The sequence below is a fragment of the Cavia porcellus genome, unplaced genomic scaffold, assembly GCF_034190915.1.
Source record: "Cavia porcellus strain 051 isolate PalLab524CR breed Dunkin Hartley unplaced genomic scaffold, mCavPor4.1 scaffold_22, whole genome shotgun sequence".
NCBI classification, from domain to species: Eukaryota; Metazoa; Chordata; class Mammalia; order Rodentia; family Caviidae; genus Cavia; species Cavia porcellus.
In genome coordinates, this window is record NW_026947505.1 from 16,627,650 (window position 1) to 16,646,330 (window position 18,681).

Sequence of the window (18,681 nt, forward strand, 5' to 3'; positions counted from 1 at the left end):
TAATTCTGGAACGTTTTTTTTTTTGTTGTTACTGGGGATGAAACTCACGACCTTGTGCTTGCCAAGCAGGCACCTATGCCACTGAGCTAAATCCCCAGCCCCAGGAAAGTAAATTTTTGAGCAAAGAATTTTATATTTGATAACCATATATAACCAGAGAAAAATGGGTTTTCTCTTAAATTTTCTCTAAAAAAGAAAATTATTCCTCATTTTTTGGCCTTTGTAAACATGAATTTATTTGCATGTTTCATAATGTATTTTTTAAAATGTCTCAAAGGATTATTAGTTAAAGGTTTCTTCTGACTCGGAATTTTAAGTTAGGAGTTGGATTTTCTAGATAACTAACAGAATACTTGACTGCTTACTCTGGAAAAAAAATTACTCATGTGGATCACTCGTAGTTTTTAATAAAATAATTTTTCAATTTGGCAGTGTCAAGTGATAGTTTTCTCACAATCCATATTGTTGCCATAATTAGTATTTTACAATATTTAGCTTTTTGTGCTTATATTTTGGAGTAAAAGGAATTACAGCAAACATGAAAACATGATTTCAAATGTTTGAAGGTTTCAATGTCAGTTTTTAGTTTTACCTGCTTTTTTTTAGAGCTGTGGCTTTTTTTTTTTTTTTAAATGGAATGGGCTCAGAGTTTTGCTTAGTAACCATGCAACTGACAGAAACTATAGTGCAAGGAAGAACTGCAGTTGTCCCCTTAGGCAGCTGGTGAGCAAAAGGAAAGGGAAAATTGTGCTGCCTGTTTTCCCAAATGCATAACTTTTTTTTTTTTTTTAATTAGGTGTTCTCTATCGTAGAAAAATTTTTTTTCTTCTAAACTCCTTTCCTGGATTTGGTAGTTCTGTGGCATTGTGTGGCGTTTTGTTTTCTTCTACTCTTCTTTACAAATAAAATTAACAATGAGAAAAGCATATTTCTTCCCTGAAAAAATAAAGTCTTTCTATATTGTTGTAACACTTTTATACAGTTTACAGAAAGATAAAAACAGAAAAGCTGCTTTTCACCACATGGCCCAGGGGAGGAGACCACCAACCACTGGCGTGCCTTGGTCAGCCTCTTGGCCGGCCACTTCTAATTGTGTGTGGCTGTTGCTACTCTTTTAGTTCTGCATCTTAGAAATTCACATTTTTCCTGCAGTATTTTCGTTGAACAAATATTTTAGTTTGGACAATTACTGAGAGCCTGAGAGGGTAAAGATGACGCCTGGTTCGGTGCTTTGGAGTCTTGGCATTTGAGTAACAGCTAGTGTTACTTCAGTGTGTAGATCATCACTACACCTGCTGGCTGGCTAATGTTTCTTCAGTTCACATAAAAAATCTCAAGGTGATCTTTACAACTTTCGAATTAGTCTTGGGTTACAGGTAACAGTGCTAGGGCCCAGATGAAAGCTGTTTTCTCCAAATCTCACGGTGAGTACAGCCTGGCATCCCAAACCAGCGCGTTTCTCCTGCATGTACCATCATGTGAAAGCAGCCAGAGGAAAGGGAAATTTGGGGAAATGAGAAGCGTTCTCTTAGATGAACAGTGGTCCTAACCTGAATTTTCCTGCTCCTATCAGTGGAGCAGTCAGGCCATGGCCATGTGAGTGTGAGTCCTATGTGATGAGTGCACAGTGGGTTTTACTGTCCCGGGTGTATAGCTGTTTTCTCTTCTGACTCCACAGGCCCTGGCTCAGGCAATCAGGGAAGCCCGAGAGCAGCACCCTGACATGTCTGTCACGAGAGTGGTTGTGCACAAAGAAACAGAGCTGGCAGAGGAAGGGGAAGAGTGACCAAGGTAAGAGGCCCCTGGCTGTGGCCTTTCTCATGGCTGCTCTGTGAGTCTGTGCGATGGAACTTTTTTTTATCAGTGTCTCTGTTTCCTAGTATGTTGGAATTCATTTTAGGTGTTTTTAATCCTCAAGTGCATCTGCTCAAGTACATACAATTATAAACTTTGTGACCATTGGGTATGCCGTGTCATTAACTACAATTTCTGTAGGAGCTGCTAACTGTAGACATTCATGTGTTATGCTATTGTTTATCAAGTATATTAGTATAAGCTGTGTCAGTAACCCTTTGAAGAAGGTGCTATTGCCCTCATTTTAAATGAGAGCTTGCTTTTTCTGTATGATGAAAAAGTATGATTCATTTGTTTACTGCAAAGTCAGCAGCGTTCCGGGTCTATCATTTGAAGAGTTTATCTTTCCCTCTTTAATTTGTCTGCAGTTTCATGTCTGCAGTTAGGTAACACACGTGGATGAGGGTGTTTCTGGCACTGTTTCTGTGATCTGTGTGTCTGTCCCTGCTCCAGGTCCATCCACTGGTGATGGAGAATCTTTGTGCTTAGCGCAGAACTACATCCCTAGCCCTGTGGTATTTTAATTAGAATTGCACGCACCCTGTAGTTCAATGTGGGAATAATTACATCTTTTTGATAATAAGTCCTCTTTTCCATGAATATAAAGTGACTGTCTATTTGTAGATTTTTTTAGTGTCTTTCAATAAAATTACATAATTTTTCAACCAGTTGCAGCCTTACAACTCATTTTTAGGTGTTGCTAGTAAAGAGGTACAATTGACATTTTCTATGACATATCTAATGACTTCATGTTTTAGATACTATTTTCATTGCAGGGTATAACATGGAGCCTGTAAGCAGAACTTGTTTAAATTGTAAACAAAAACATAATACCTACGTGCCTGAATAAATGCACTGTGTTATCTATAAATGTTTATCATTTTATTTTTGATATGTATCTCCCTGATAGTTTTATATATGAAAGACTGAGAGCATTCTTACCTGAGAGGCAGAAGACTGGATGCTGAATTTAAATCTTTATAGATGCCAAACTAGGTAACACTGGGCAAGTCATCAGGATGCTGCAATCTGCTTTTCCTAGCTATGGAATTTATTATATGGATAGAGCAAGATAATAAGAGGATTTTATATAAATGAAACATGAGAACAGTGATGTTTTCCCCCTAAATGTTAATGCATCAGTTACTTATTTGTAAATCAAATTAGGAATGTAAGACAAATTAGTAACCACTGAAAACACTCACCTTCACTTGGGGCAAACATTTTAGTAAGTTTTAAAGTAAGTTAAACTGGTTATTCCTGGCATCATGTTCATTTTTTAGTGAATATGCCCATGTGTGGACATGCATGCACACACATACAGCATTTGAAGTTTATGTTTCCATGGGCCATTTTTAATAAATGGATCAGAAAATGACAGTATAAATTCGACAAGATTCATTCATCCATTCAAAACATAATTATCAAGTTCCCACCCACGAGGGCTAAGGTAAGCTGGGCATTAAGGATTCAGTGGTAGACAAAGTAAACACCATCCACTTATTTGAGGCTGACATGGTCCAGGACGGGAATTGTGAATGTTAACACAGTGTAGTTATAAACTGACTAAGTGCTCTGAAGCAAACAAGGTGCTCTGAGAGAAAAGGCCAGGGTGCTGCACTAATGTATATGTCACTTGTCACTTGTGAAAGGAGTCTGAAATCTGAAGGATAAGTAGAGTCACCAAAAAAGCATCTTGGAGTCATTTTAGTTTTTCAGTTGCCAGCTGCGGCTGGCTGCTAAAAGCTCCTTTGCTGGTTTGTCAGCTGAAGAGAGGGTTTCTCCTCCTCTGCTGCCTTCTGGCTGCTGTGCTGCAATCCCAGAGGCAGCAGGTGGGCTGAGGCCAAGGGCAGCACAGGACAGTGTCCGGAAGTCAGCAAAGCAGAAGAGCTGTTGGCGCTGCATCCACTGCTCTGCCCTCCTGACCTGACCGGCCCTTTGGAGCAGCTCTCAGCTTTTGATCAAGCATTGAAAGTGGGGGTGGCCAGGTCAACAGAAAATGATCAAAGAACAACAGGTGGAAGAAGAACTGCCCAGCCTGCCTTCCTCAGCTGGTGGAGAGTAGCTCTGCAGCAACCAGGAGCTAAATGCAATCTGTGAAAAAGAAAATGTACTTCAGATGAGTCTCGGTCTTTGTGACATTTTTATGACTTTGTGACTTTTAGCATCCCACCTTCTGCCAGTTTGTTCCAGATGTGTATTTATGAGCCCTCAGATGAAGACAAGTTATTATCAACCCTGAGCCAGCAGAATGGTGTCCCCTTAGAGTCCTGATCACAGGGAGAGGGCGAGCCCCGTGGTATGGTCCATATGGCTTAAGAACGAGCCATAAGAGGAGAAGGCTCAAGACTCTGCTTCCCCTGGCTCCACAAGCTAGCACCCTGAGCTGCCATCAGAGGAGCCTCCTGGCTCCTGGAGTCCCCACAAACGTGAGAAGCGAGCAGAGCCTCCTTTCCTCCACAAATCATGCACAGTCGAAGATGCGACTGTGAGGAGGGCCCTCATCTATTTACTTTCTTGTTCCTTCGTTTGTTTGTTCATTCATTCAGCAGAAGTTATGAAAGGCCCAGTATGTATCATCTGCTGTTTTATCATGAAGGTAGCAAGTAAGATAAGGCCTATGCTCAAGGACAGTAAGTTGGTGGTAGCAGAATAAAGTTTTTATGTTCTGAACCTGAGATGGTAGGAACAACACAGAGCTCTGATTCAGAACAGTGTCAGAGATGTCTTCTCATGTACGCTTCAAGTTGAGTAGGAGTTGGCAAGAAGAAAACTGTGAAAGGGGCCAGTCCCGGGGAACCATTGAGCCCGAGAGGAATAGCATACCACCAGCATAGCCAGACTGCAGACCACAGTAGCTCAGAGCAGGGGGGACGGGTTGCAGAAGAGAATCACAGTCGCTCAGTTTCCAGCTGGGAAGGGAAGCACTTGTAATCATGGCTTAAGGGACTTGTTTTTCACATGTCACATACAGTGTGCTCTGTCACCTGCTCAGCAACCTGAAAACAAGGGTAAATTTTTTCTGTGTTCTCTAGTGGGGAGACCAACCACCTTAGGAATTCTGCAGAAGGCCTGGAAGTGCAAGGCCCACCTTAATGCGCGCACATACCCACTTTGACTGACTACTACAGTGATAGCAAACCTTTCAGAGCTTTCACAAGCACAAGCAGCCTGCTGTGGTGTGCGTGCTGTAGGTTCCCCAGCACTGGCTAGACATATACCACATGGTCTAACTGCCAGTGCAGTGCAGCATCGCAGGCTGTGAGTTCAGATCTGCTTCCTGACTGTGAGATCCAGGCGCGTTACTTCTCTCCATACCTCGTTGCTGTCATCCACAAACTGGGCAAGAGGACAGACTTGACAAAAGCGATTGTTTCCAGGAAGGTTATAAGGCTTTGTAACTTACGAATCAGCATGGACCTTTTGTTCTTAGGTCAGATACAATGAGGATTTCTGCTTCATGTAGGGTCTGAGTGGAGAGGTCCAGGTGGGATGAGAGCTGTGAGAACCCCACACCTCTGAGCCAGAGCCGTTTTCATGGGACTGGCAGAACTGATATAAGAGATTGCTAGAATCCTGGTAAACTGTCATTCTTAGCCCTGCAGGTCATGCCCGTAGCCCACAGTAGATAACTTTAAATGAGAAGTATTAGTTTCGAATTACTATGCAAATGTGAGTACTCATGTCTAAAGAAGACAGTGCTGTGTGCAGACCATTCATTTTAATGTCAGCCTGAAGTTCAGGCTTCCAAAGCCAAGCAGGAAGTAGCCGTAGCTGGTGGCTTGATGTGTTGGTAGATCCAAGTCACTCATTCACATGTGCGCTTGGCGAGTGTCACCCTCCTTCAAAGAGAAGTGCAGACCTGCTGGCTTCCAGATGAGATTCTCCATTCAGGAGCCAGGAGTTTTTCGAGTATATAAAATGTGTTGCACTTTTATTTTATTCTATTTGGTTAGCTGTGCTAGTTTCACATTTAAATTTGCATTTTATTACAGCTTAGTTTTCAATACAGGTTATTCACACCTAAAATGAAGACTTCTGCTATCTAAAAATAAAAGCTAGTTTGGGTTTAGTGAATTTCAGGCACAGCCTGTCTTTACCCTGAAATGCTATAGAATGTTCTGTTTAGCATTATAAATCTGACAGATGTTATCCTGAGTCACTTTCCAATGATATATTTGAACGCCCCAATCAGAGGCACCAGCTGCCACCACTGTCGGCCCCTTTGTCCCAGGGTTTGCTCTTGGACCTAACCTTTGCTGACTTTTACTGTTTTCCACATGAAACTATCCTGCTGGTAACAAAAGGTTATAATTTTTGAGAAGGGAGAGAGAGTAGGAAATGGAGTCCTGTGTCCTTGCACTCTGTCCTCCCACAGTGCATGTATTCACACATAGAAGGGATTGCATGGCCACTCTGCTCGGGCCGCCATGCTGTAGTCTGGTTTGTTTCTGCATGTAGCGCTGCGTTGGAGGTGGTTTTCATGTTCTTACCTCCTCTCTTTTTCAACAGACATTGGATGGATATATGATGGTTTACTTAAATACTTTTACAGTAGTGGATATTTAAATTATTTCTGTCTTCATAATTATACACACAGTTGCAAGATTATACTTTATATACATCTTTGTGCATTAATGTCATGAATTCTCCAGGTCAGCCTCTTCTAAAAATCACACTTGGTGAACCACGAAGGGTTCTGACACATTGCCCAGCTGTCTTCCTCAAAGTGTCTGCAAGTCTAGGCCCAGGGCTGTTTTGGAGTGTGTGTTTTCTTACACGCTGGCTAGCTTAAATCATGGAAGACATTTTTAAAACACTTTATCAGCCTGATTAGTAAAAGCGCCTAATTGTGAGGAAAAAACTTTTTAATTGAATTTTTCCTTACAGTGAGGTTGTACTACACATGCACATATATTACATATGCATGTATATGCAGTTTACATTTCTTGGAATTGGAAGTTTGTTTCCTTTATCCATATTTTTAATTCAGGGGTTTATCTTTATTCTCTTCCAGTTGTATTTAAGTTATTTACCCGTGATGCATAAATTCTATACCCCTCCCCCAGTGTTTTCATTATCATTGAAGATTAAAAATGATGCCAAAAAGAGGGTAGAAGTGCACACCTTCCTAGAGTTTTGTTTTTGGCTGAAACAGGCTGTTTCAGAGTTTGAGCCTTCGGTGCTTACAGTTGGAAGGCAGCCAGCAATGTTAGAAGCATTAAGCGCCAGGAGACAGTGAGCCTGCTGTCTGTCTGCCACGCTGGGGACCAGGCAGTCCCTCCTGAGCCATTTTCCCTCGGTCTGAGTCCTTGCTGCCCCATCCTTCTGCACATCTTTGCCTCTCTGGCCTGGGGGAGGCTTGGGGGCGGTTATTACTTCAGCCTATTTTGTAGTCTGTTTAAAGGAGTGGAAATTGAGAGAGTATTTCAGAATATGTGATTTTAATTTTCTTCCCTCAACCTCATGGATGAGGATCCTAGAGACTAATTTGTTGGAGCTCACTTAAATTTGGGAATCATAAAATACCGTCCATCCATAAAACAAAGTTACTGATTTTGTCTGTCTCAACAACTTTTCTGTTAGATAATCCAGAAATAATTTCTGAACATGTAAATGTCTTGGGTAGTGAGAAAAGAATTTTGCCATGGCAGCTAATATTTTGTGTGTATGTTGATTTTAAGATACTCTTGTCTTCAGGAAGATTATATTCCAAAAATATCTTGTCCACCTCATACATCAGAATAGTTTAGTTACATGAAAGGAACTGGTACCCTAGACCTGTCCATCTAGAGTGGCAGTGAACCCACTGGTGATGGCTGAACTTGCAGTGTAGCCAGTCCGGATTAGATGTGTGCTAAGTGTGAATTACAGACGATCTCAAAATGAAAGAAGAAAAAATTATATACTGTCAACTTTTTTTCTTTACCTCTTTGTTGTTGAAATAATTTGGATATACTGGGTTAAACAGACTACGTTAAATATACCTGTTTCTTCTTACTTTTTAAAATGTGTCTCAATACTTTTAAATGCATATGTACCCTGCATTAGTGGCTTCTAGTACATTTCTCTGATTGGAGAGGAGGGAGAGAGGGAGACTGGCTGACAAGTACATAGAATAGTATTTTCTTGAAGATAAATGTCTTTATCTAACTTTGAGGGAAATGATTTTTCCTATACTTCTTCAGATAATAAAATTGGGTCTAGACATGAATTCTTTTAATTCCCCATTAACCTTCCTATTTAAGAAAAAGGAAAACAGAAACTTGAATCCTGTTCATGTGAGCTTCAAGAATGTTCTCCTAAAAGTTTTGTTACTGTTTTTTAAGCTTTTATTTGATGCTAAAGTAGTGTTTTATCGTCATTCCCCACTGCTTATCTTAAACCAAAGATTGGCAAAAGCTTAGCTAGGTTAACATGTGTAATGTAACTTCACCTAGTCCACTTGTTATTTAAAAGAAGCTTTAAGATTTTGTAGAATGTTTCCATATTGTGTTCCCACAAGATGTGACCCAGTGAAGTGAACCAGAAGACCTTACTGACTTTAGGGTCAAATGCTGACCAGCCTTAGAAATCTTGGCCAAAGCTTCAGAGATTTGATAAAACCAATTTTTGAAGAGTCCTCCAGGGATATCAGAGATACAGCTAACCAACAAAAGCAGAAAATGAACTAGTATGTTTCCACTTAGACAAGAAAACTGAAAGGTGAAAATAATGGGAAAACAATGATGAGTGGTTTCTTCCAAGAGGCACAGTGCAGGTCCATTTGAATATTTTGCTTCCCAAGCCCCCTATGACTTGGTCCCTATAACTGTTACTCTTGGATTTATGAATACATGTTGTGAACCTACATATAGTTTCAGAGACTGATCGTTGGTGGAAGGGACAAAGATGTAAAATCGAGCATACAGATAAATCTTGGGTAAAACATTATGTTTGGAAAGAAAGTAGATAAAGGACTGTGATGGTGAAGAAAGAGGAAAAGCTCTTTAATTGTCACAAGTGAGAGCGGAAAGCTCAGCAGGACCTTGGGAAGGATCTAGAGAGATGGAGGTTGGGCAAGAGACAAGAGACAGGGGAAACAAGGGGATGGCTATCAGGAGGAGAACTGGACAGATTCTTCCAAGGTGTTACAGGCTTTATGTTCCTTCAGTACCTTAGCATTACCTGTAGACCTTCATGTGGGGCACTTAGGGTTAAATACAGGAACAGCATTTGTAGCACTGCCCTTTGGTAATGAGTCCTCATAGTGTACAGGACTGATTGAAATGGTGCCAGGTTAGATGAGGTACCCTGCAAGGAAACCACTGTGTTGCCCAAGAAAATCGTCTGTGGAGAAACTGAACTGGACATTTGTATCATCAAGAATAGAATAGAATGACTGTAACTTAGAAGCAAAACCAGGAGTGAAGTATCATCTCTAAAAGTCATGACAATATTAGTTTACTCTCACCGAGTGCTTGCTCTGGGCATGGCTGTGTTGAGAGTTTCATCATCTGTTCCCATTGTCATCTGTGCGTGAGGACATGGAGGCCCCCAAGGGTGGGTCCCTTGCCTCAAGTCATGTAGTTAGTGAGCAGCAGTGCCGGAGCCACCTCAGTTGTCAGTCTGATACTACGCTGTGGATGGCTTTGCAGAAGGCTTCTTGATGGGACCCTTTCAGGCAGACTCCTGCCAATGTACTGGATTTGAAAACTCTATTTTGAACAGGAAATCTTTGAGGTTGCAGCTTTAATATAAAGCTAAGTGAACAAGCGAGGCCATATTTTATAAAATAGTCATGCTTAGAAGGATGTCTTATTTCCTGGTTTCCTTGCAATCAAAAGTATACATGCATAGAAGAGTATACATGAATGTGAGTGAAGAGTAGATGATCTTTAAACTTCACTCTTCCATTTGTAACTTGTGCTCCTGAGCACGGAACTGATGCCGTTTTTTTATTGGAAAGGGTATTCTGGAGTTGCTAGTCCTTCTTAGAGCAACCTGAATGTATGAGAATAACCTTCCAAAGGAAAACTGCTGTTCACTTACTTAAAGAGAGCTGTGTAATTGGGCAAAGGCAAAGAAGTGGGACTGGCTAAAAGAAGTGGGCTTGGACCAGAGGCTGGTGGGAGGGTAGAGGCTCTTCCTCCAAAATTCCAAAGGAGACACAGCTGCAGCTGGGAAGTGCAAACACAGGCAGGATCTTAAAATTCACCTTGCTGAAAGAAGCCTTCTTAGCTTCAGCAGGTTCCAGCCAATGGCAAGCTGAATTTTTGTGTTTGAAGTGCCATTGTGTTGTGCCACTGAGTCTAATGCAAGATGACAGGGTCAGTACGGCCACCCCAGACCTGAAAGGCCACATGTATGGGTCACTGAGGGCTCCCAAGACAGCCTCAAGAGAAGATGGGGCTCCTGGCCACCTAGATGCGCTCCAGTAAACAGAGGAGCAGTTTGCGGAGTCACTTGCATGACAGGTGCTGGGCTTCGTATTGCTGAGAGGAAAGAGGCCGTGGATGCAGCTGTCCTCTGATAAGAGAGCTGTAGCTCCAAGATGGCAGGTCTGTAAGCAGCCTGCAAACTTAGTGATCTCAAGGCCACTTTGTCTAAAAATTTGTATTTTATTGGTACCTTTTAGATACACATAATGATAACATTCATCATAGGGAATACATGGTGTTGCTTTTTTCCTCATTCCTCTCCCCTACCTTCAATCTCCTGTTCCCCTCCTTGTTTACAGAAGCTTTGTTTCTTTTTCCTTCTATTCTCTTTTTTCCCTTGTCCTTTCTTTCCTTTCTCCCTTCCCCCACGCTCGTTTCCCTTCTCATTTGAACATTTTTCAAGGCTACTCTTTAAACTCTTGAAAATTACTGAAAAATTTCAATGAGCTTTTCCCCTCTGAATTATATTTTTGTTAGTACATGTTTGCACTACATAAAGATTACATTTATGTGGGGAGCTGGATCTGTATGTAACACATTTTACTTAATTCTTTTGACTTCCCTTGCCCCCTGTAAATATTGAAATTTACAAGTCTAAAGTGATAATTTTTTAAAAATTAAGTTAAAAATAATCACTAAGTTGAAAAAACCTGTCTGAACAGCCTTTTTGTACTTTATGCTCCAGTGTGTATGGAATCCTGGAAAAGGCAAAATGACTGAGACAGGAAAACAAGCAATACCTGTCACTGTTCTCAGAAGTGTTCCTAAATACTGGGAAACCAGCCAGCTCATGGTGGACAAAATACTGTTTTTCCAGAGTCTCCATTTATGCCTGAAATTTATCATTGGCAATGGATAACTGTTGTTTTTCTTGAAGTGACAGTTCACTCCATTTTCAAGAATGTCTGCTGTACATCCAAGTTGGGTAGCAGCCTTTCCATAGCTCTTAGTACTCTTCCTGTAGGCATTATTTTTCCTGTGTATGCAGGATGAATGTTATTTGTAGATTTCCAGTTCACCACACAGAATATTAAAAAAAGACATGGACTTAACGGCATATAAGAGGATTTGTATTTTGTTTATCAGGGATGTGGTTAAGTGAAAACAATTTTCTGTGTCATTGCAAGTGTGTGCTGGTGACAAGCACAGTGACTGCCAGTGCAGTGTGGTGCAGCTGCTCCTCCTGGTGCCGAGATGCCACCAGGGTTACTTGCCATTGCTGTTGCACCATCGGTGTGAGCATTAACACTTTGAGAAGACACACGGTGTTGGTGCGAGTGTTAACACCTTGAGAGGACACACGGTGTTTCAGTGTGGTTGTGAAGATAGTACATCCTTCGTGGTCCCCTTCAGACTCTAGAGACCACATTTTGGGTGATAACAATAATGTAAACTTTTGAACAGTTGACTATTTCCTAGGTTAACCAAATAGAAACTTAGCGTACTTGCATTTGGGCTCTAGGATTCTTACAATATAAACAACTGAAATTCTGTTTAAAGTTTAAAATCAGACGTGTAAGATGAAAACAAAAGAAGACTAAGCCGAAACCTCAGCATTAAAAATAACAGTCAAACCCATCAAATAATATTATATAAAATCAAACTTTACATCTGAGTACATTTTTATTTAGGAAATAGTTGCAATGTGTCTTATATAAATATTTTACATGTTTCCAAAATCTCTAGTTGTATTACTGCTCTGTATTAATTTAATCTTCATTCACTTAAGAAATGCTGTTTTCTTAAGACATTATTTGGAATACCTTCTTGCATTATTTTGTATAAAATCCATATTCTTGCATTTTTATTGAATCCTCTCTCTCAATGAGTGCTTTGCTACTTAAAGGCAGCATTTCTTGTGGCTTGTGAATGCTTTTTAAAATCAGTCTACTGAATCGATTTCTGGATAGAGCACTCTCCAGATTGAGACCCATATGTGAGGTTCTGGTTTCTGGAAACCGAGGTTGTGCTCTTCAGATGGGATCCCAGTGCTTCCACACTGCAGCTGCACTCTCCCACGCACCGCACCGTACCGTAGATACCCTGAGTAGAGTCACCTAGCTGCGACCAGTTTGAGCACTTGAGGGATTAAGTGTAAAACTAGACCTGTGATTAGAGGAGGTCTGGCCACACTGACCCATTCATTCTCACACTGGCCAAAAGAAGGGGACACAGGCTGGGGGATATGACTAGCAATTAGAATGTTTATTGATGCTGTTTAGTCCAGGGTATTTTGTTCACACAATCCTAAAATATGAAGTAGAATCTGTACACTAAAGAGTTGTGACTTTATGCAAATTTGAGGCAGATTGTAGAAAGCTGTACAAGTGGAAAGCAGATTGAACTAATGCTTATGATTAACGCCTGTCAGTATTTGTTCACAAACCTACAAGTCTGATGCAGCATTCAAGCTGAAAGAAAAGAGAACAAAAGAAAAGAAATAGTTCTTGAAACTTTTCCAGCTCTTCTATGAAGATACAGTGCCTAGTTTTCAGTTTAGTTGGGATATGTGATCAGTCATTTAGACCTACAATCTAGTCTGTTTAAAAAAAAAAAAAAGTAACATACTAAGTTTCTTACAGATACTTACCAAAGAACAGAGAAATTTAAAATTCTAAATGTTCAGTGCTGTGTACCAGTAGCATTAATGATTCCATCTTTTATCTTTCTCGTCCCTTATTGGAAAACTGTATTTAATATGTGAAGCACATTTCTGTGGTTAAGTAGAAGAAGCATCGGGACAGACACAGGGTGATGTGGCTGTGAGACCGCATGCTCCCCAGCCTGCAGAGCAGAGAGGGCCCGAAGTTCTGACTTGAGGAGCTGAATTCAGTGTCATGTTCTTTGCCTCTGCAAGCTGTTTGGAATCCTAGAGCACATCAAGCTTAACATTTGTAAACTCAGACTCCCAGAAAACAGTTAGTATGGTATGGTGGTAAGTGATCGTTGTGAATAGTGACATTTATCTATCTATCTATCTATTTATTTATTTATTTGGAACCAAGGATCAAACTCAAAACCTTGCACTTGCCAGGCAAGTGCTTACACCACTGAGCTAAATCTCTGGCCCGGCATTTGAATTTATGTAACTGTATCTTTTTCTCTTTATCTAACTCAGTAAATTTTAAGGATCTTCCATTCCAACATACTCCTAGTTTCCTGTAGTGTCTTGGAAACAAGTCTATAATTTTAGCTTTCCTTTACAATTTTATGATTCAATGCAAAGTAAAATTTGTATTTTTGATGAAAACATTCATAGAGTTGTGACACAGAATCTACAGAAAATGGTCACTGCAACTAGCCTATTACTGTGTTCTTGTAGCAGGCTTTTGGATTTTTCAGATTTTTTCTGCTGCTTACATTTTATTTTTTTTATGTTGTTAGTACATGTTTGCAGTAAAGAAGATAGATACATGTCCTTAACACATGTTGATTCTTTTTATTCCCCTCCCCCTCTCTACCCACCTGCCTCCTTTCATCACTAGACCCCCTTTCCCCAGTTTCATTAGTTTTGCTTATTTTTTTCCTTAGTTCATGTTCATGACATACAATGATTACAGTCACACTTGGGCATTTGTTCCATCTCCATGATATATCTTAAAATCTTTAATATACTTTATTTAACCGTATTTGTATCCAGAATATTCTTTCAGAAGGTCAAGGAGCTCGTTTTCTAATTTAAGCAGAGTTGTAGCCTTGTGCAACAAGTGATACGTGCCCCTTCCCAGAGCAGACGGCAGTATGCAAGAGGCAGAGCGGGTAGCGTGAGGCTCTCACATAACTGCTCACTGGGAAATCAGCTCCTGAGGAGCAAGGAGTTGAACAACCCTCACTTCCAGTCTTCAGCTCTTGTACCCTTGGTGAAAAACTGGTAGAGACACAAGATGACTGTGCAGAAGTGTTTGGTACTGAGTTCTACCTTTAAGGGTGAGGGCAGGGAGGTGCTTCCAGTGCACCTTTGGGTACATTTTTATGCACAGAAGACTTACTCTTGGGGTCCGAGAACTGGGGTTATGATCATGATCATTGTAGTTAAAAGATATTTTGGACTTGCAAAATGTCTTCCTGTACTTTTTAGATGGTCAGTGTCTCCCCAGGGACTTTAATCATGTAACAAGGAACTCATAAAAGATACATCTTTAATTTACACCAGGTCCCAGCCCACGGCAGGCAGGTCTGTAAAGGACATTTCCTTTTTGATATCATTTGCTGTACACTAGCAAAAAGAGCTTCCTTATGTTTGTATTATGCCAAAGTACCTGTAAAGCCACCTACTGTTCTGTATGCATTTTTCCCCTTCTGGGTGACCTAATTGATATGTTAATCAATGCTCCCCTCTGTAGAGAATTGTAAATCCCTGGGAACCTAACCTAACTGATATGTTAACCATTGTTGCCCTCTACAAATAACAGATGTGGTGCTAAAATAAGCTGATAAAGGATTGTTAATTACTGCTAGACTACTCTGTCCCCTGCTAAGGAAAACAAAGGTTTTCCTCATTTCCTTAGCAGATTTCCTGATCCACTTTCATAACTCCTTACTTTGTAAACTGTGATATGTACAAAAAGGCTGCAAGTTTTAGAGAGAAACACAACTTTTGCAAACTCCAACTGCACTGTGTCGCTGGGCCCAGGATAAAATAAACCAGCGCTACTTTTTAAAAAAAAACAAGTTTTGCCCTATTTTTGAAACTTGAAGTTGGGGCTGGGGGATCATTTTGGGTTATAAGATTTGGTGGCCCGTACGGGGATACTGGGGGACCCCTCCCCAAATTATTTTTTTCCTGCCCATTTGTAATTTGGATGCACACAGTGACTGCAGACAAGCTAGTGCTCCTTCAGTGCCGGATTCCAGGGGCTCTCGCCAGTTTGTAATTTGGGGTTTTGGCCCATGTAGAGTTATGGCCCGTGAGTGGCTTAGGCCAGTCTCTGTTTTTTTGGTGGGGGAGGGGGCGTTTGTGCTTTGGGGCTTCTCACCCATTTGTCTCCATATTCAATGTTTTTGTACTTTGGAACTGTCTGCCTGTTTGAATCTGTTACTAACACGTTTTTTGTTTTTTTTTTTTCCATTTGAACTTGTTGAATTTGTTATTAACTTAGGGGCTCATTGCAGATTCCTTGTGGCTTCTTGAATTCAGATATTTGTTTTCCTAAAGGTCACCATACGACTGTGGATCAAGAAGCCTTCATGTGTATGTTTTATGTTTTTCTTACTTTCTGTGACACCTTGTGTTGTGTTATTGTCATTAACCAGTTGTTTGCGATAACTATGGGCAGGGCATCATCATCAGAGCCTTTGTATTCCCTGACCATGGTTCTTAATCATTTCAGAGATTTCAAGAATCAAGAAGCCTTTGTGTGCATGTTTTATGTTTTTTTTTACTTTCTGTGGTGCCTTGTGTTGTGTTATTGTCATTAACTGGTTATTTGAGATAATTATGGGCAGGGCATCATCATCAGAGCCTTTGTCTCCCCTGACCATGGTTCTTAATCATTTCAGAGATTTCAAAGATCAAGCCTGAAGATATGGAGAACCAATATATTCTGGGAGACTCTGTATTTTCTGAGAGCTCTAGTGGCCAACTGGGGTTTCTAACTGGCCCTCGGTGGGTAGTTTTGATTTATCCACAGCTCAGGCCATCTGACAATATATCTTTGGATCTCTGACCCATCTGGACCAGATTGTGTACATTCAGGTTTGGATTGATCTCATTTGTGATCCTCCTCCTTGGCTTAAAAAAGTTTCTGAAGGCATCTGATCATCAGTTGGAAACTCCCCCTCTCCTGGTGCCTCTGAAAGCAAAACTGAAACCTGAGTCCGAGCCACTCCAAATTCTCCCCACCAAGGAAGAAGAACTTCTGCCGCCTTACCGACCCTCAACACCAGTGCCTACCCCCCCCTGAACCAGAGCTCCCTTTTCACCCTCCTAGTCCCATCCGAACCAGAAGTTATCAGCATTCAGAGTCCCCTGACTCCTCCACCCCAACCCTTACCCTTCTTCCCTTATGTGAAATTACTAACTCTGAAGACCCTTCTGCCCCAATATTTACTTATGTCCCATTTGCTACTTCTGACCTCTACAACTGGAAGCAACAGAACCCTCCTTTCTCTAAAGACCCTCAAGGTATTATTTCTCTTTTGGAATCAATCTTTTACACCCACCGTCCCACTTGGGATGATTGTCAGCAGATTTTGCAGGTCTTGTTCACGGTGGAAGAAAGAGAACGAATCCGCACACTAGGATGAAAAGCGGTGCGTGATCCTGATAGGAACTCATCCTCCAATCCTGAATCCCTGAACGTTGACACGAGTCAGGTTGGGTTGCAGAGCCTCCACCTTCCTTGGATGTGCGAGTGTCACCTCAGGATGCTTCAAAGGAGAAGCTGTAACCTCCTGCAGAACCACAGAATGTTCAGCCTTTGTAATGGTTTTTGCACTCATGATAAAAGCCATATCCATTGGTTGTACCATTGCACTGGGCAATGTTGGACTCTGAGCTGTATCCTGTCCTGGTGCTGTTGGATTTGTTATTTGAGCTGGTACCGTGTATTGATCTCCAACCTTCATAAATGGCTCTGGAGGCTGAAAGGGGCTCTCAGGCCTTCTTGAAGGAAATTGAGTTTCTACAACAGGTGGTGGAGGCACTGAATGTTCCACATCTAGAAATTCAAATGTGACGGGAGTGAGGTTTGGATGCTGTGTGTGCATCTGGTCTGGATGTGCAAGGGCCACCTCAGAGTTCTTATGAGGAGGAGCTGCAACCTTCTGCAGGGCTGTTGGATGTTCAGCCTCTATAGTAAGTTCAGGATATAGGGTATGGCCTCTATCCAGTTTTTGTACCATGACAGTGGGCAATATTCGAGTCTGAGCTGGACCTTGAGCCAGTGGTGTAGGTGTTATTCTGTGAGATGATTCTCTACGTTGACCTAAAGCCTCCAGAAATGGTGCTGGAGGCTGAGATGGGTTTTCTGGCAAAGTTGCTAAACGGAGAACCTCTAAAGTCTGTGGAGAAGTTCTGGTATGTTCTACATTCCAAGCCTGAATGTTGACAGAAGTCAGGTTGGGTTGTTGAGCCTCCACCTTCCTTGGATGTGCAAGTGTCACCTCAGGATGCTTCAGAGGAGAAGCTGTAACCTCTTGCAGGCCCACAGAATGTGCAGGCTCTGTAGTGAGTTCATCACTTGTGCTAAGCCACATGTCTAGTGGTGGGATTGTGACAGTTGGCAATGTGGGATGCACGTTAGTTGGATACTGACCAGGCATTGGAACTGGCATCTCATTCACTGTTGGTCCTTGTGTCTTATCAGAGGCTGACTGCAGTATTGGAGATGGTTCCTTGGGTATCTCCCCAGGTCTCAGGATGGAATTTGTCAAATGTGAGAGATGAGTTGCACAGCTCCTTAGAGATGGAACATTGATCTCCTGATTCTCTGACAGCCAATGTAAACCCTCACTAAAAAGCTTCTCTTGGTGTAGGACCTCCTACTGGATTAAAGAAGGTACAACCTCTTCAGCAGGCTATGAGTCTTGATAAGGGTCTTCTCCTTCAGGTAGAGAGGATTGGATTTGGGGAGTCTCTAGGTTTTTAGTCTGGGCCTCCATCTGGTATTGTGGTGATTCCTTGTGTTCACAGGGCTGTGTAGGTTGATCTGGCTTCAGCAGATATCCCAGGTGTAGGCTATTGTGATCAGCTTTATCCATATTCAGATCTGCAGTATCATCCTTCAAGGTTTGTTTCTGATGCTGAGGATATTCTGATAGATGAGGAGCTCCAAAAACCTTCTTAGCAAGTTGCCAGTGCCAGGCTGTATCCTTCAGTTTCAGGAGTGAAACAAACTTTGATGCTGTTGAACTCTTACTCATTGGAGGTGGAACAAGTACATGTGACTGGTGGTCTGCAGCCTGCTCTAAAGCAGAAGTCTCCTTCTTTCTTCTGACTTGAGAAGGCAGAGCTAAGTCTTCATTCTCATGCTAATCTACCATTGAATCCACCTCTGGGAGCCTCTGTGGCCCAACTAGCTTGTCATGCAGACCCTAATGCGGAACAACAAACTTATCTGGATCTGGCAGTGACTCCAGTCGACTCCTCGGGTGTAAGCAAAATCTTCATAGGTGCAGAGGATCCTGGGTAATCCAATTCCTCTGGATCTGCTGGAGCCATAAGAGCATGAAGTGGTTGAGGTGAGGGACTGGACTTGTAGGGAAAAAAGAAAAAATTGGGCTCTAAGGGCTCAACGTCCTGCTGGACAGGGAATTGAGCCCACTCTGGATGTGGGGCTTCAGGACCAGTAGCCACAACTGTGGCCAAAACATGAACCCTGGAGCCCAGAAGTGCAATGTAAACATCATAGGATAAGGCTTGGACATGAAGACCTAGGCCAGTAGAGTTCACTTGCTGGAATATTTC

General features: G+C 41.7%; 1 protein-coding gene across 19 annotated transcripts in view; it reads left to right on the forward strand.

Annotated features, from left to right (window-relative positions):
- Epb41l2 (erythrocyte membrane protein band 4.1 like 2) overlaps positions 1-18,681 on the forward strand; it is a 181,447-nt gene that overhangs the window by 159,619 nt on the left and 3,147 nt on the right. For all 19 annotated transcript variants that reach the window (XM_023564522.2, XM_023564521.2, XM_063233490.1 and 16 more), the window contains one exon: positions 1,679-1,791. In XM_023564522.2, the coding sequence (XP_023420290.1) occupies positions 1,679-1,786 (108 nt within the window). In that variant the 3' untranslated portion in view covers positions 1,787-1,791. The remainder of the gene's footprint in view (positions 1-1,678; positions 1,792-18,681) is intronic.